We start from the raw sequence: 15,753 nt of genomic DNA, 5'->3' as shown, positions 1-15,753 counted from the left end.
TCTCAAAAGGGGCAATGCAGCCCAAACTGCTTGGTCACATCCCAAAACAATTGCCAGAGGTTTTAGATGTATTCAAAACCTTCCAGCCATCACCTCTTTGTTTTGCATTACAGGGTAACACTCCATAAAGGAGACTAGAGAGGAAACATTATGCATTGTCTCCACAAAATGTTATTTCTTTTAAAGTTAAAGAGATAAAGGAGAAGAACAAGTTACTTCTTACCTTGTAACGTTCTTTCGATGGGATGTTCCTCCGACGTATTCCTTATCTTGGATAATTCAACCCCAGCTTGCTGGCCTCGGAAATTTTTTCCCAGTAGAGGGCGCCGCACGGCGACGTCCGCCGAGTCGATGTCCCTCGACTGCCACCGTATCGGCGCCGACGTCACCACGCCCATAAATAGCCGCGCGCGGCATCCGTTGCTCAGTTCCATTTTGTAGTATAAGAAAAGTCATGCCTGAATTGGTTATTGACCTTGAAGGAGCGTAAGCTGCAACCGCAAGGGAAGTATTATTGTGGGGATGGATGGGAGGGGCGATAAGGAATACGTCGGAGGAACATCCCATCGAAAGAAAGTTACAAGGTAAGAAGTAACTTGTTCGTCGAAGGGATTGTGTCCTCCGACGTATTCCTCATCTTTGACAGACTCTCATAGCAGTGGCATGTAATTGGAGGTGGGAGTAAGAATGTCATAACGTCATGCACCCCTTAGGGATGAACCGAATGTAATACGGCTTTGCCAAATCTGGTCTCTTGACTAGTGGAGGAATCCAGGTTGTAAAATTTTGTGAATGTATGCGCGGACGACCATGTGGCAGTCGCACATACGTCTCTAACCGGTACCCCTCTTTGGAGGGCCGAAGAGGTTGCAATACCCCGGGTTGAATGAGCCCTAAGATTTTGAGTGGCTCTTTCCCTGCCAGTTTGCAACATTCCAGAATGGCCAAGATAATCCACCTGGAAATGGTTTGTTTTGTTATGGGTAATCCCAACTTGTGACCTGAGTATCCTACAAACAGTTGGTCTGCTTGTCTGATCCTAGCCATTCTGCTGATGTAAAAGCTTAGAGCTCGCCTTGAGTCCAGCCTATCTAGTCTTTCTTCCTCTTTCCCTGGATGGGGAGGAGGGTAGAACGAAGGTAAGTTAATTTTCTGAGTAATATGAAATTCAGAAACCACCTTTGGGAGGAAATTAGGCTTCACCTGTAGGACAACTTTGTCCTTGTGGAAAATTGTATGTGGGGGTTTACAGGAGAGAGCTTGTAGCTCGCTCTCCTTCCCAGCAGATGTTAGCGCTACCAATAGGACAGTTTTAAGTGTGAGAAATCTCAGCGAACAAGAGTGAAGTGGTTCGAAAGGAGTGCCCATTAGGAAGTTTAAGACTAAATTTAAGTCCCATAAGGGAACCTGGAATGGTTTTGGAGGATAAACATTAGTCAATCCCTTGAGAAATTGTAACACTAGAGGTAGTTTGAAATAGGATGGTTCCTCCGCAGTGCGCGTGAAGATTGAAAGCGCTGCGAGATAGCCTTTTACAGTGCCAACTTGAAGGCCTGAGTTTGCCAAGTAAAGTAGAAACAATAACGCCGTTGGTTTACCACATGAAAAAGGGTCGATATTCTCTTCTCTACACCAGCTGCAAAATGTGTTCCAACGGAAGCGGTATAAAGATTTTGGTGCTGGCCTTCTGACCGAAAGCAACACCACCATGACGTAATCAGGGAGGTCCCAATCCTTGTACCTCACTCTTTCAGAAGCCAAGCGTGAAGGTTGAGGGTTTTGGTCGCACTTCCTGTTGGTCCTTGTGGCGAGCAGATCCACCTGAGGGGTTCCCCAAAGGGCGAAGATCTCTTGAAGGACTTCCTGAGCTAGCTCCCACTCGTGGGAGACACTGCTCTGCCTGCTCAGAGCGTCCTCTGTCAAGTTCTTCTCTCCGGCTAAGTGGACTGCTGATAGACAGATTCCTTCCTGAATTGCCCAAAACCAGAGCTGCATCGCCTCTCTGCACAGTGGCAGTGATCCTACGCCTCCTCTTTTGTTGAGGTAGTGCATGGCCACTGTGTTGTCCGTCATTATCAGGACATTTTTTCCCTGTACTGATGGCAGGAAAGCTTTCAGCGCTAGTCTGATCGCTCTCAGCTCCAATAGGTTGATGTGTAGTCTGGACTCTGATGCAGACCAATGACCGCTGATGGTCAAGTCATTGGCATGGGCTCCCCACCACGTGAGTGAGGCGTCTGTGACTACTGTTATCTCCGGCCATGGTTGCCAAAACAGTTCTCCTTTCAAGATGTTCTCTGGATAGGCCCACCATTGAAGGTTGTGGGCTACCTTGTCCGGAATCCAGAGGAGATCTGTCATTCTCCCTGAGAATTGCGACCACAGAGTTCTCAATGCCCACTGAAGGGATCTCATTCTCAGGTGAGCCTCTGGCACAAGGAAGAGCTCCTCTGTCAAGTTCTTCTCTCCGGCTAAGTGGACTGCTGATAGACAGATTCCTTCCTGAATTGCCCAAAACCAGAGCTGCATTGCCTCTCTGCACAGTGGCAGTGATCCTACGCCTCCTCTTTTGTTGAGGTAGTGCATGGCCACTGTGTTGTCCGTCATTATCAGGACATTTTTTCCCTGTACTGATGGCAGGAAAGCTTTCAGCGCTAGTCCGATCGCTCTCAGCTCCAATAGGTTGATGTGTAGTCTGGACTCTGATGCAGACCAATGACCGCTGATGGTCAAGTCGTTGGCATGGGCTCCCCACCACGTGAGTGAGGCGTCTGTGACTACTGTTATCTCCGGCCATGGTTGCCAAAACAGTTCTCCTTTCAAGATGTTCTCTGGATAGGCCCACCATTGAAGGTTGTGGGCTACCTTGTCCGGAATCCGGAGGAGATCTGTCATTCTCCCTGAGAATTGCGACCACAGAGTTCTCAATGCCCACTGAAGGGATCTCATTCTCAGGCGAGCCTCTGGCACAAGGAAGATGCAGGATGCCATGAGGCCTAGCAACCTCAAAAAGTCGAAGGCTGGGAAACGTTGGGCATTTTGAAACTTGTTGACCATCTGCAGAATATCTTGAGCCCTCACCTCTGGTGGCAAGGCTTTTCCCAGGGAAGTGTCCAGGACCGCTCCAATGAATTGGAGTCTCTGTGATGGTATCATCTGTGACTTCTTTAAATTGAGGGAGAAGCCCAGTTTGTGAAGGAAGTGGCAGACATAATCTAGCTGGATCTGAGCTTGTTCCGAAGATACAGCCCTGATCAGCCAATTGTCCAGGTAGGGGTAGACGTGGATCCCTTCCCTCCTAGACTCGCAGCCACTACCGACATTAGCTTGGTGAAGACCCTCGGGGCGGAGGTCAGCCCAAATGGCAGAACTCGAAATTGATAATGAGAGTCGCCAATTGCGAACCTCAGGTATTTCCTGGGTTTGAGATGGATAGGCACATGGAAATAAGCATCCTGAAGGTCCAGGGATACCAGCCAGTCCTGGAGCTGGAGGGCCTGAAGGATCTGAGAGAGAGTTACCATCTTGAACGTGTCCTTCCTGAGGAACTTGTTCAATTCTCGTAAGTCCAGGATGAGTCTCAGTCCTCCGTCCTTCTTTGGTATGAGAAAGTAGGGGGAGTACCGGCCCGTGTTCCTGTCCGCTACAGGTACCGATTCTATGGCACCTTTCTCTAGCAGGTCTATAATTTCCTGCAAGAGGAGCGGATCTGGAACTTTTAGAGAGCTGTGCCCCGGTGGATGACTCTGGGGGGCATGTAGAAAGGGTAGGCACTAACCCTGGGCAACTGTCTCCAATGCCCAAGCATCTGACGTTATAGCCTGCCATTCCGTCAGATGGTGAGTTAACCTGCCCCCTACAGGTGTCTTGTGTGGAAAGACCTCAGAGTGGTTTGGGGCACCTGCTGCTGCTGCGGCCTTAGTACTTTTGACCCGTCCACCTCGGGTGGATCTTCTTTGGCCTCTTTGAGCCGGCTGTCCTCTGCCTTTCCCGAATGCGGAATAATAGCGAAAGGACTTTCCTCTTCCAGAGGTTCCTGAGGGGCGAAAAGGAGTTTGGCGGATTGCAGCTCCTAACGATTTTGCCGCTGCTTTAGATGTTTGCAACTTTTCCAGACTGTCATCAGCCTTCTTTCCGAATAATGAAGAGCCGTCAAAGGGCATATTCAAAGTCTGGCCTGTACATCTGGAGCAAAGCCAGACTTTCGCAACCACGCATGCCTGCAGATTGTTGTACTTGCCGCCATGGCTCCGCTGATACTGTCAGCGGAATCGATGCCAGTTTGACGTGACTCGCACATGGCATCTTTGCCATCTTTAATAATGTTAAGGAAGGCTTCCTTTTCCCCTCCTTTGGGTATGCAGTCAGCCGCTGATGAAGCACACTCTCACAGTGTGTGACTGAACCTGGCGAGCGCACAGGTGGCGTTGATGGACTTCAATGCCATACTACAAGCAGAGAAGACTTTCTTCGCCATAGAATCGTACCTCTTGTCATCTCTATCCTGTGGGACAGTAGGGTAAGCGGTCCTACTGCTAGATGAAGTTGCCGCTTGGACCACCAGGCTCTCTGGAGTCGGGTGTTTTGATAAGTATTCAGGGTCAGCAGCCGCTACCCTATACTTGGCTGACGATCTTTTATTGACCGCAGGGATAACTTCAGGAGTGTCCCAATTAGATGTAATTTCCCTTTGTAAAGCTGCATGGAAGGGGACCACAGGATCCTCCTGTGGACCTTTGTCTAATATGTCTGTCAGGTCATCCAGTTGAAAAACAGGCGAAGGTGCAGACCAACCCATAAATTCAATGATTCTTGCCCTAAGGGTTCTATAGGGTGTTTCGGCATGTTCCCAAGGTTAAAAAAATCAAGTCCTCAAAATCCAGCAAAGCTGCTGGGGGTCTCTGCGGTGGAGGGAATTAACACATTTCTGAGAATTCTCCCTAACACCACCCACCCGCACTCATCTGCTATCATACACTACTCTAAGACACATCGCACACCACCACCCCCTGCCATTAGAATGCAGCTATCCCCCATGACATAAAATTCGGTCTAGCTGCACACATAATGAGTCTTCTGCTCTTGCATATTCTCCGGAATACCTCTCAGCGCCAATCCACATGCCAACTCGACATGGGTAGCTAGCCTGGGACTGGCCACACCTACCTACCTTCGTACTGGCTAAAATGCACACATCCATTCTAAACTGCTCTGATGAATTTCCCATACCTGGACTTGGGTCCCCCGAGGGCACTCAACCAACAGCGCTTTGGGACCATATCAATGGCGAAAGGCGCTGTTACGATACGAATTACGATAGGATACTCGTCGCAGTTTATTAAAGAGAGATCCTCTCTCTTGTTCGGACATGTATATTTTAGTTTTGTCTTCTGCCAAGTTCGTGGCTTCTATAGTGTTCCTCATGTCTGACAGTCTCATATATGCCACTATGGAAAATGGCTTAGGGAGTTCCTCAACAGAACAGAAGTCCTTGTCCCCCAAGGGTGGAGTCTCTCTGAGTGAGGGCCCATTTGCCCAGTCCCCTAAGGAAAGGTCTCGCAAAGTGGGCTCACCTCTCTAGTCTCCAAGGGGGAGGCTCCCCCTCCAAGACCAACCCACTTGCTTCTTCCAGGCAAGTAGGCAAGTACTCCAAGCTAGAAATGAGCTCTTCAGGGACATTAGGTGTGCCAAAACATCTTTGAAAATAGATCCAAAGGTCCTTCTGCGATTGTGGCTTAAAGCTTGTAGTTGGATCCGAGGTGTACGTCGATGGCTTTGACATTGAGCCCTCTGATAACGAAGATATCGAAGCCTTTGGCTTTGATGCACTCCCTGTGGTCGACACTACTCAAGTAGGCATCTTGGCTGCCTTCGCCGATTCCCTGATGGCTTTTGAGAGCGTAGTCTGATCATTAGCCTTTTCCGACTCTTTTGAGGGACCAGGAGGGGCCACCTTCCAAAGATGTACTTCATTTTATGACTGGACCTTTCCCAATCTGCTGCTGAGGCAGACATATCTGTGGAACGTACATATCTTGCCGGTCGAGGAGTCGAAAGGACAGCCTGATATGTCTAGGTGATTCCAACATATGCCGAGTGCAGTCTTAATAATCTAGTAATGCCACATAATACCAAATGAATGCCTTATATGTTGGGTATAGTCACTGCATTTAAGAGAAAGCCTTGCTTATCTATGTGCTACCAATATTTGCTAAGTGCCGTCTCAAGTGTATAGTCATCCTGAGTAAGACATGGTCTTGTATGTTCAGGTGCAGACATCATGACCTCTTCTGCCCCTGCATTCACTCTTACAGCAGAGGGCCTCTAAAGTGCCATCTACGTGCTGCTCGGCAAAGCACCTAATAAAGGTGCATCTTTCAGTATTGAGGAAAACAGTGCAATTTCAAAGTACTTGTCAATCTTCAAGTACAACATGCAGGCTTACAAATGCTGCTGTATGTTATAAGACTACAGTAAAGTACTTTGAAGGTTGTCCCTTTGCATGTAAATATTCTGGTGCTCCTCTGCACCCCGTTTTACGCTGCCTCAAATGTATTATGGGATAGGGCATTTTGCAGCTGCCACAGTGAATTACTGAATTACTTCAAGATGTGGTATTTTCTTTGTGATAGAATTCAAAGAAAAAAAGCAGGACTGGATAAACAATTCCTGAATTACCCTAGGTATGCAGACCGTAGCAAATATTTACTTGCCAAAAATTAACATGAACTCAATCAAAGCCTAACTATTCAGGCACAATTCTCCCCAGCACATGTTATTGATGTTAAAAATATAAGCCAGGAATCTTTTAAATGTGACATGTGAAGATCTGTGCAAACCTTTATTTTTATATAAACACCTAAACTTCCATTGCATAAATGGGAATGTGCACTAAGGTTTGTATGAAAACTATTGTTGCGTCTTCCACAATTTTAAACAACATGATCAAAGGGTCATTAAGTAGAGCTGATTGATCTCATGCATCCTAAAGTAGAGGTAAGGTCTTGTTAGCAACTCTTTAGCCAAACAACACATACATGGAAGCAACATATTTTACAAGAAGTAAATCAACCCAGCTCACACAAACCTTAACAGTGCAAAGGGCACACAGCTTTTCACTGTGGCTGCACTTCTCGGCAGATGGGACTTTCAATCAATCCACAAAGTAAGCAAGGATCATGAGTCATGTTTTGCCTTCTCTCATTGGCACTGCCCTTCCAACCTCGACCTGAACTAGAGGTCGCAAGAACAGAGCCATGGGTAGCAGATGAGGGAGCTAACCCCTGGTGGCACTCAAATGACTTTCATGATGAAGGCTACGAGAGAAGAGAATGAGAAGAGTGAGTACAAGGAGGAATGGAGTGAAGTTAAGGTGCACGATAGACAGAAGAAGAAATAGACAAGTGAAGAAAGGGTGCAGCGAAGAGAGGGCAGTTTGAGTGGAAGTTGGGAAAGGTTGGCTGAGAAAGAAGCTGGTTTAAGTTTTGATTTGGGCTTGAATCGGGCTATAGTTAACCAAACGACAGTCACGAGGCCCAAAACAGGAATGTTTCTTGGTCATCTGAGGTAACAGCAGGTCAACAGTGAATGCATAGAAGGAGTCAAAGGCCATCAATGTGTAGAAGGAGAAGTCTGGCAACGGGCAAGCACAGCAAAGTCCTAGCTTGAGCAGAGTGTTTAGCCCTATGGACTTTCTGGCCCTACCAGGCCCAAACAGGGAGTTACCATTTGCTGCTTTTGGCCCTCAGCCGCAGACACCCGGATAGGCGCACAGAGGAGACACAATAAGGGAGACGGTATGTCACATAACTATCTAAATGCCTAATTACAGTGTTCCAGATGGCTTTCAATTCCAACCAGAATGCAGGCAGGGTCCTTGGTGTTGTAGATGATGCATAGGATCCTCTGGGAAAGCAGGTTGTGGCAGGCCTTGGGAACAGGGTTGATCTTTGGGAGCAGGATTGGCTTTTGATCAAGAAGGATGGGCCTCAAGAAATATGGTCTTTTGATGAGATGCGTGGACAGGCCTTAGTAGAGAGTTTGATAAGATTAACTTTGGATGGGGAGAATTGTGAAACAGTTTCTCTGACACAAGGGGATTAATTCAGCAGAACTAGATAATTACCTTATAATGTGCCAGTTCTGATGTTGTAACTCGCTGATCATAAATTTGTTCTGACCTATAAACTGTAGGACTTATGTTTGATTTGGTATTATGCAGACGAAGGAGCATCAATCGAAATCCAAATGTATTAATTTACCTACCACAAATAACTGCAATGGCTGTTCAGCAGGTAATGGAGCAGAAGTCTTTCTAGGTTTCATGCTTGCCTTGGTGTCATCTTCAGAATTTTTGCCTTCTGTTTCCTCAACATATTTTTTCCTTTTTACTTGTCGGTTTGATCTTCTCTTCTGATAAGAGAAAAATACTAAAATCATAATTATTTTTAAAAAACATACATCTTAGTCAATTTTCACCCGGGCAGCTATTTAAATTGTTCTCACTAAGCCAATAGGGCCTTTTCACATAACTGTTAGAACATGTTTTTGCATGCATAATTAATCACGTTTGATAATTAAATAAAAACAGACTACTGAGCAATAAAGCAGTTAAATCTTTTGTTTCTTTAAATCTTTATCAAAAAATGCCATAAAGACAAATTATCGATATTATTCCAGAGATACACAATAATACGTAGAAACATCAAACAAGGCGACACCTTTAGTAAACACTGTGTAGGCAATGTCAGTTCAAGCACAATGCATCCATCATGTCTAAAAAGAAAAGCAGACAATAAAACACATTGGCATAACGTATCACATCACCAAGCATCAATTCTGGAAGAGCCTGACTTATTTTGGAAAATGCATACCCCAATCAGTCTCGTACCAGGGACGAAAAGAAGGTAAGTAAAGCTGATTTAAAGAGGCCAGAGTTAGAACCACAATTCAGTTTTCCTCCTGCATGTCTACAGCTCCTGCCAGTATGGTTTTGCCTATTAGACTTCGATCAAAACAGGCGTGCAGCTTCTATCCTAAGATGGCTACATGTCATTAGGAAATTGCAAAGCACTGAAGTTTTCTACAGTCTAGGATAGCCCTGATTGCATGTTCTCTGCAACATGTTCCAACAAGTTGAGCCTTGGATCAAACAGTTAAATCAATATCTCAGGTCGCGTTTAAAAGCCTCGTGCTCAACTTACAAGACACGGTAGTCTTCCTCAAAGCTAAAATGTAGCTGTAATGATTAAGTCATTTAGGGCTTTTCTATTTTATAGGCCCTAGCAGGCAGGGGAGAGGTTCCCATCAAACCCAATGTTTATGTAATTAACGAGTTGAGTTACTTTTACAGAGAATTGCTGATTTATGGAGCAGCCACATACCAAATGAAAGAACGTAGCTTATGTAAGCATCTTATGTAAGTTGACAATCTAGTATCACATTTATGAATAGCATGGGACAAACAGGAATAGTGCTGTAGAATGTTTAGGGGTTTCAATTTAAACTTTGCATTCCTGCTAATAGATTTCAACAGCTGGTATGCAGTCTCTTACTGTGCATCCTTAAGTTACTCAGCCAAGGCCAGCTGTCATTTGACCTTTGCTTTCGTCAATGTAATGGTGATCTATTACCTGAGCATTTCCAGGCCAAACATGTGAACATAGTTCGGCCTACACCCTTGTTACTTTTTACTGCAGATCACCATTATTGCAATTTCAGTTATCTATTTTTGTCTTCATTGTTTTCATTTTGTTTTACATAAAGAGAGGTGTACAAGACATCTCATTATCTACAACAGAACTCATTAATACTTTCTTTGGAATATGACGAATTTAGCACTTAATATTAGTTTTAGTTAAATTACAGCATAAATATGCCTAGTGTCATTTACTAATTTTCAGCATTGAATATCCTTGTTTTTCTCATGTATTGTATATTTATCTAGCATTAAACAACATTTTCGTAGACCCTGAAAAACCTACTATAGAACCATACCTGTAGGCTTTTATAGTGTGAAACATGTAGGTCAAAAGTTTGTTTCTTATGCTTATTTAGAGGGCAAGGTTACGCCTGTGTAATCATGAGAACAGACCAATCTCATGAACCTGATACTAGCCAATTAGTAAATTTGTAACCATTTTTTTTTTATTTACAAAAAAAACAATTAAAAACGTTATGGTTGCTTACTATACTTTGCGCATGTGATCATTGTTGTTCCCTTCTTTTTTTCTGTTTGGAATTATCAATGTGAGCACCAGGGCAATATGGATGCAACTGTCAATTAGAATAATCATTGCTATTGTCAGGAACTTTTACAATATTCTGGAAAAAACTATTACCAAAAAGAAACCCTACCCATCTAAGCTATGAGCAATCTCGACCCCAAATTACACTCATTTCATTATGGAGTTACTTATACTACACATTTATTTCAATTACAGCAAATATAGACCTGGAAATATGGATCCCAATATGCTTAAAGGAATCAGAGGCCAAATGTATTTGCTATGGCGGCAATTGTTCCTGTTTGAACTCTGCAAGAAACCAAGTACGTAAATACAAGATTCATTCCAGTTAATATTCAATTCTGATATCAGGGCAAATCCACAGATTTCCTCCAGGGACAGCAGTAATTTGGGCAGAGGGTGGTGCGAATACATAAAAAAAAAATCATTGGACATATCAGAAACTATGTGCCATTTCCCACCTGGTTTAAATTAGCCCTCCCAACTTCACTTGTTAAAATAAATGTTACTTTATTGGTGTCTTATATACAGGTGTACGATTGCATGAGTGCTTCAGGGCACCAAAGTCCTCTGGTGGCAGCCAGGATGTAGAACCATGTACAGGCCATTAACATTTAATACAGTGTTAACACCCCACTCCAAAGGCTCGAACAGGGGGTGGGGGGTAACGACCCGGCAGCCCGAGTAATAGGACAGAGAAAAGCGTGGACCTATAACGAGGGCACTGGCATGTTACCCCCCATTCCAACCCTTGGAACAGGGTTTCAATGCTATTGGCACCCCGGGTTAAAGCGGTAAAGCGGGGTGTTAAAAAAAAAATATATATTTTCATCCCAAGAAAGGGACATGCGGCATCCTGTTCATTGAATGAAAACACTGTGCCAAGACGGCCACCATGGTTATGGAATGCAGGGCTCCAGAAAGAGCCTCTCTTCCAAACGGAGGAGGTGGTAAGGTGATGTGGTGGCGGCAGTGAGGTAAATTTGAAAAAAAAATGAATACTAAAAAAAGAAACAGGAATGGGTGGGGAGAAGAGGGTAGCTCGCTGTGGGGAGTCAGCCTGCAGGTTCCATGGAATGCAGGCTGAGATCAGAGATTCCAGCCCGTGGAACTGGATAGACTGTGCCCCTTGCCCCCACCCCAGGTGCTAATTAGAGTTAGTAAGCAAATACTTTCAAGACACAAGAGAAAATGTTCCAGGATTTCTAAGGAGATGTGGATGGGGAGTTGGGGGGGATCAGATTAGTATGTGGGCAGGGAGATGAACGATGGAGAGGATAGGAATGAAGTAAGTGCAGTTTACGGAAGAGGTAAAAGTGTTTTAGGTTCTGAAATTGCATAACGGGTAAGGTAGTAACTATTGTTCTCCAACATGGGTCTGGCATGGATACACATGCTCATGAATATTCCCCGTCAGGCTGGGAATCCTCTGTAAAAGAAAAAACAGCTTTACTTTCACTAAAAAACTGTATTTCTCCTTTAAACCAATCACTGTCCTCTGGGTCATACTGGCCCCATCCAATAACAGTCCTCTCCCTAAGCCCCTCCTCTGGCAGCCATCTTCAAATTTGGTAAGCAGGTAAAGTGGCAGTATGACCAAGAAGAGCCGCAGAGGGGTCGGCGGGAGGGTTTGCATGTGAATCCACGCTAGACCCATGCTGGAGAACAATAGTTGCAGGTAAGTAACTTAAACCTTCTCCAGCATGGGGTCTGGCATGGATTCACATGATCATGAATAACAAAGCTACTCACCGTAGTGACTACCTTACTCCTAGTCCATATTCCCCTTTCCTCCATACTTGTCGGACATTACATCCTTTGGGGACGGGACAGGAGCTCTTTTGTTAAAAAGCATCAAAAATGTAATTGTTGTCCTTTTATTGTTACGCGGGGCAAGCGCACCTGGCTGTAACCCCAACCTCCTGAGCTCCGCCCGCGCAATCGCCCTTCAGTCCTTTATCATCGCCAGGTCTGAGACCATTTACGCAACAATAGAGGATACCTTTTAGAGGGGACGGCGGATGGGCGTATGGAGGAGATAGGGGACTATGGACTAGGAGTAAGGTAGTCACTATGGTGAGTAATTTTGTTATACTTCTACGTCACGTCCCCTTTCCTCCATACTTGTGGGAGATTCCCAAGCACAACAATAGGTAGTACGGGTGGATGGAAAATCACTTTAGTGGAATACGTTTTTGAGAACAGCCTAGCCAGATTGGGCATCAGCACTGGAGCTCAGGTCTAAACATTAATGCCTGCAGAAAGCCGATGCGGAGGAACATCCCATCGAAGGAACATTACCAGGTAAGAAGTAACTTGTTCTTCGAAGGGATTGTGTCCTCCGACGTATTCCTTATCTTTGATAGACTCCCACAGCAGTGGCATGTAATTGGAGGTGGGAGTAAGAATGTCATGTATCCCTTTTAGGAATGAACTGCATGTAATACGGATTTTACAAATCGGGTCTCTTGACTAGCGGAGGAATCCAGGTTGTAAAATCTTGTGAATGTATGTGCGGACAACCATGTGGCAGCCGCACATATGACTCGGACCGGTACCCCTCTTTGGAGGGCCGAAGAGGCTGCGATACCCCTGGTTGAATGAGCCCTAAGATTTTGGGGTGGCTCTTTCCCTGCCAGTTTGTAACATTCCAGAATGGCCAAAATAATCCACCTGGAAATGGTCTATTTTGTTATGGGTAGTCCCAACTTGTGACCTGAGTATCCTACAAACAGTTGGTCTGCTTGCCTAATCCTAGCCAGTCTGCTGATGTAAAAGCTCAGAGCTCGCCTTGGGTCCAGCCTATTTAGCCTTTCTTCCTCTTTCCCCAGATGGGGAGGAGGGTAGAACGAAGGTAAGGTCATTTTCTGAGTAATATGAAATTCAGAAACCACCTTTGGGAGGAAATTAGGCTTCACCTGTAGGACAACTTTGTCCTTATGGAAAATTGTATGGGGGGGGGGGGGTTTACAAGAGAGAGCTTGTAGCTCGCTCACCCTCCTAGCAGATGTTAGTGCTACCAATAGGACAGTTTTAAGCGTGAGAAGTCTCAGCGAACAAGAGTGGAGTGGTTCGAATGGAGTACCCATTAGGAAGTTTAAGAATAAATTTAAGTCCCATAAGGGAACTTGGAATGGTCTTGGAGGATAAACATTAGTTAATCCCTTGAGAAATTGTATTACTAGAGGTAGTTTGAAATACGATGGTTCCTCCGCAGTGCGCTTGAAGATTGAAAGCGCTGCGAGATAGCCTTTTACAGTGCCAATTTATAGGCCTGAGTTTGCCAAGTAGAGTAGAAACGATAACACCGTTGGTGTACCACATGAAGAAGGGTTGATATTCCCTTCTCTACACCAGCTGCAAAATTTGTTCCAACGGCAGCTGTATAAAGACTTTGGTGCTGGCCTTCTGGCCGAAAGCAACACCTCCATGACGTCATCAGGGAGGTCCCAATCCTTGTTCCTCACCCTTTCAGAAGCCAAGCGTGAATGTTGAGGGTTTTGATGTCTGGATGGAGAACCTGACCTCCCTTCTGCGAGAGAAGATTCTCTTTGAGTGGAAGACGGATTGGAGGGCAGATGGACATATCTAGAAGGTCCGGGTACCACGTTCTCCTGGCCCAGTCTGAGGCAATTAGGATCATGGTTTTCCGGAATCTTCTCAATCTCCTGATCATTTGAGGAATAACAGGGACTGGTGGAAACGCGTAAAGGAGTGGGAACTCTCAGTCCACTACGAGCTCGTCTCCTAGAGCTCCTCTCGGGGGAAATTCCCTTGAACAGAACAGATCGCACTTCCTGTTGGTGCTTGTGGCAAACAGATCCACCTGAGGGGTTCCCCAAAGGGCGAAGATCTCTTGAAGGACTTCCTGAGCTAGCTCCCACTCGTGGGAGACTGTGCTCTGCCTGCTCAGAGCTTCCGCTGCCAAGTTCTTCTCTCCGGCTAGGTGGACTGCCGATAGAGAGATTCCTTCCTGAATTGCCCAAAACCAGAGCTGCATTGCCTCTCTGCACAGTGGCAGTGACCCTACGCCTCCTCTTTTGTTGAGGTAGTGCATGGCCACCGTGTTGTCCGTCATTATCAGGACATTTCTCCCCTGTACTGATGGTAGGAAAGCTTTCAGCGCTAGTCTGATCGCTCTCAGCTCTAATAGGTTGATGTGTAGTCTGGACTACGATGGAGACCAACGACCGCTAATGGTCAAGTCGTTGGCATGGGCTCCCCACCACGTGAGTGAGGCGTCTGACTACTGTTATCTCCAGCCACGGTTGCCAAAACAGTTCTCCTTTCAAGATGTTCTCTGGATAGGCCCACCATTGAAGGTCGTGGGCTACCTTGTCCGGAATCCGGAGGAGATCTGTCATTCTCCCTGGGAATTGCGACCACAGAGTTCTCAGTGCCCACTGAAGAGATCTCATTCTCAGGCGAGCCTCTGGCATAAGGAAGATGCAGGATGCCATGAGGCCTAGCAACCTCAAAAAGTCGAAGGCTGAGAGACGTTGGGCATTTTGGAACTTGTTGACCATCTGCAGAATATCTTGAGCCCTCACCTCTGGTGGCAAGGCTTTTCCCAGGGAAGTGTCCAGGACCGCTCCAATGAACTGGAGTCTCTGAGATGGCATCATCTGTGACTTCTTTAAATTGAGGGAGAAGCCCAGTTTTTGAAGGAAGTGGCAGACATAATCTAGCTGGATCTGAGCTTGTTCCGAAGATACAGCCCTGATCAGCCAATCGTACAGGTAGGGGTAGATGTGGATCCCTTCCCTCCTTAGACTCGCAGCCACTACCGACATTAGCTTGGTGAAGACCCTCGGGCGGAGGTCAGCCCAAATGGCAGAACTCTAAATTGATAGTGAGAGTCGCCAATTGCGAACCTCAGGTATTTCCTGTGTTTGAGATGGATTGGCACATAGAAATAAGCATCCTGAAGGTCCAGAGATACCAGCCAGTCCTGGAGCTGGAGGGCCTGAAGGATCTGAGAGAGAGTTACCATCTTGAACTTGTCCTTCCTGAGGAACTTTTTCAATTCTCGTAAGTCCAAGATGGGTCTCAGTCCTCCGTCCTTCTTTGGTATGAGAAAGTAGGGGGGGGGGGGGGGGGAGGGAGTACCAGCCCTTTTTCCTGTCCGCTACAGGTACCGGTTCTATGGCACCTTTCTCTAGCAGGTCTATAATTTCCTGCAAGAGGAGCGGATCTGGAACTTTCAGAGAGCTGTGCCCCGGTGGATGACTCGGAGGGATGTGTAGAAAGGGTAGGCAGTAACCCTGGGCAACTGTCTCCAATGCCCAAGCATCTGACGTTATAGCCTGCCATTCCGTCAGATGGTGAGTTAACCTGCCCCCTACAGGTGTCTTGTGTGGAAAGACCTCAGAGTGGTTTGGGGTGGCGGATACAGATGCCGAGGGTAAAGAGGCACCTGCTGCTGCTGCGGCTTTAGTAGTTTTGACCCGTCCACCTCGGGTGGATCTCCTTTGGCCTCTTTGAGCTGGATGTCCTCTGCCTTTCC

General features: G+C 46.0%; 1 protein-coding gene across 8 annotated transcripts in view; it reads right to left on the bottom strand.

Moving 5' to 3' along the window:
• The window catches only part of CHD9 (chromodomain helicase DNA binding protein 9), a 3,201,601-nt gene that overhangs the window by 2,579,110 nt on the left and 606,738 nt on the right, over positions 1-15,753 (bottom strand). For all 8 annotated transcript variants that reach the window (XM_069639531.1, XM_069639523.1, XM_069639522.1 and 5 more), the window contains one exon: positions 8,266-8,412. In XM_069639531.1, the coding sequence (XP_069495632.1) occupies positions 8,266-8,412 (147 nt within the window). The remainder of the gene's footprint in view (positions 1-8,265; positions 8,413-15,753) is intronic.

The sequence above is a fragment of the Ambystoma mexicanum genome, chromosome 1q (genome assembly GCF_040938575.1).
Source record: "Ambystoma mexicanum isolate Mex_15411 chromosome 1q, UKY_AmexF1_1, whole genome shotgun sequence".
NCBI lineage: Eukaryota > Metazoa > Chordata > Amphibia > Caudata > Ambystomatidae > Ambystoma > Ambystoma mexicanum.
The sequence above is the reverse complement of the archived record's forward strand: the minus strand, read 5'-3'. Positions and strand labels throughout refer to the sequence as shown.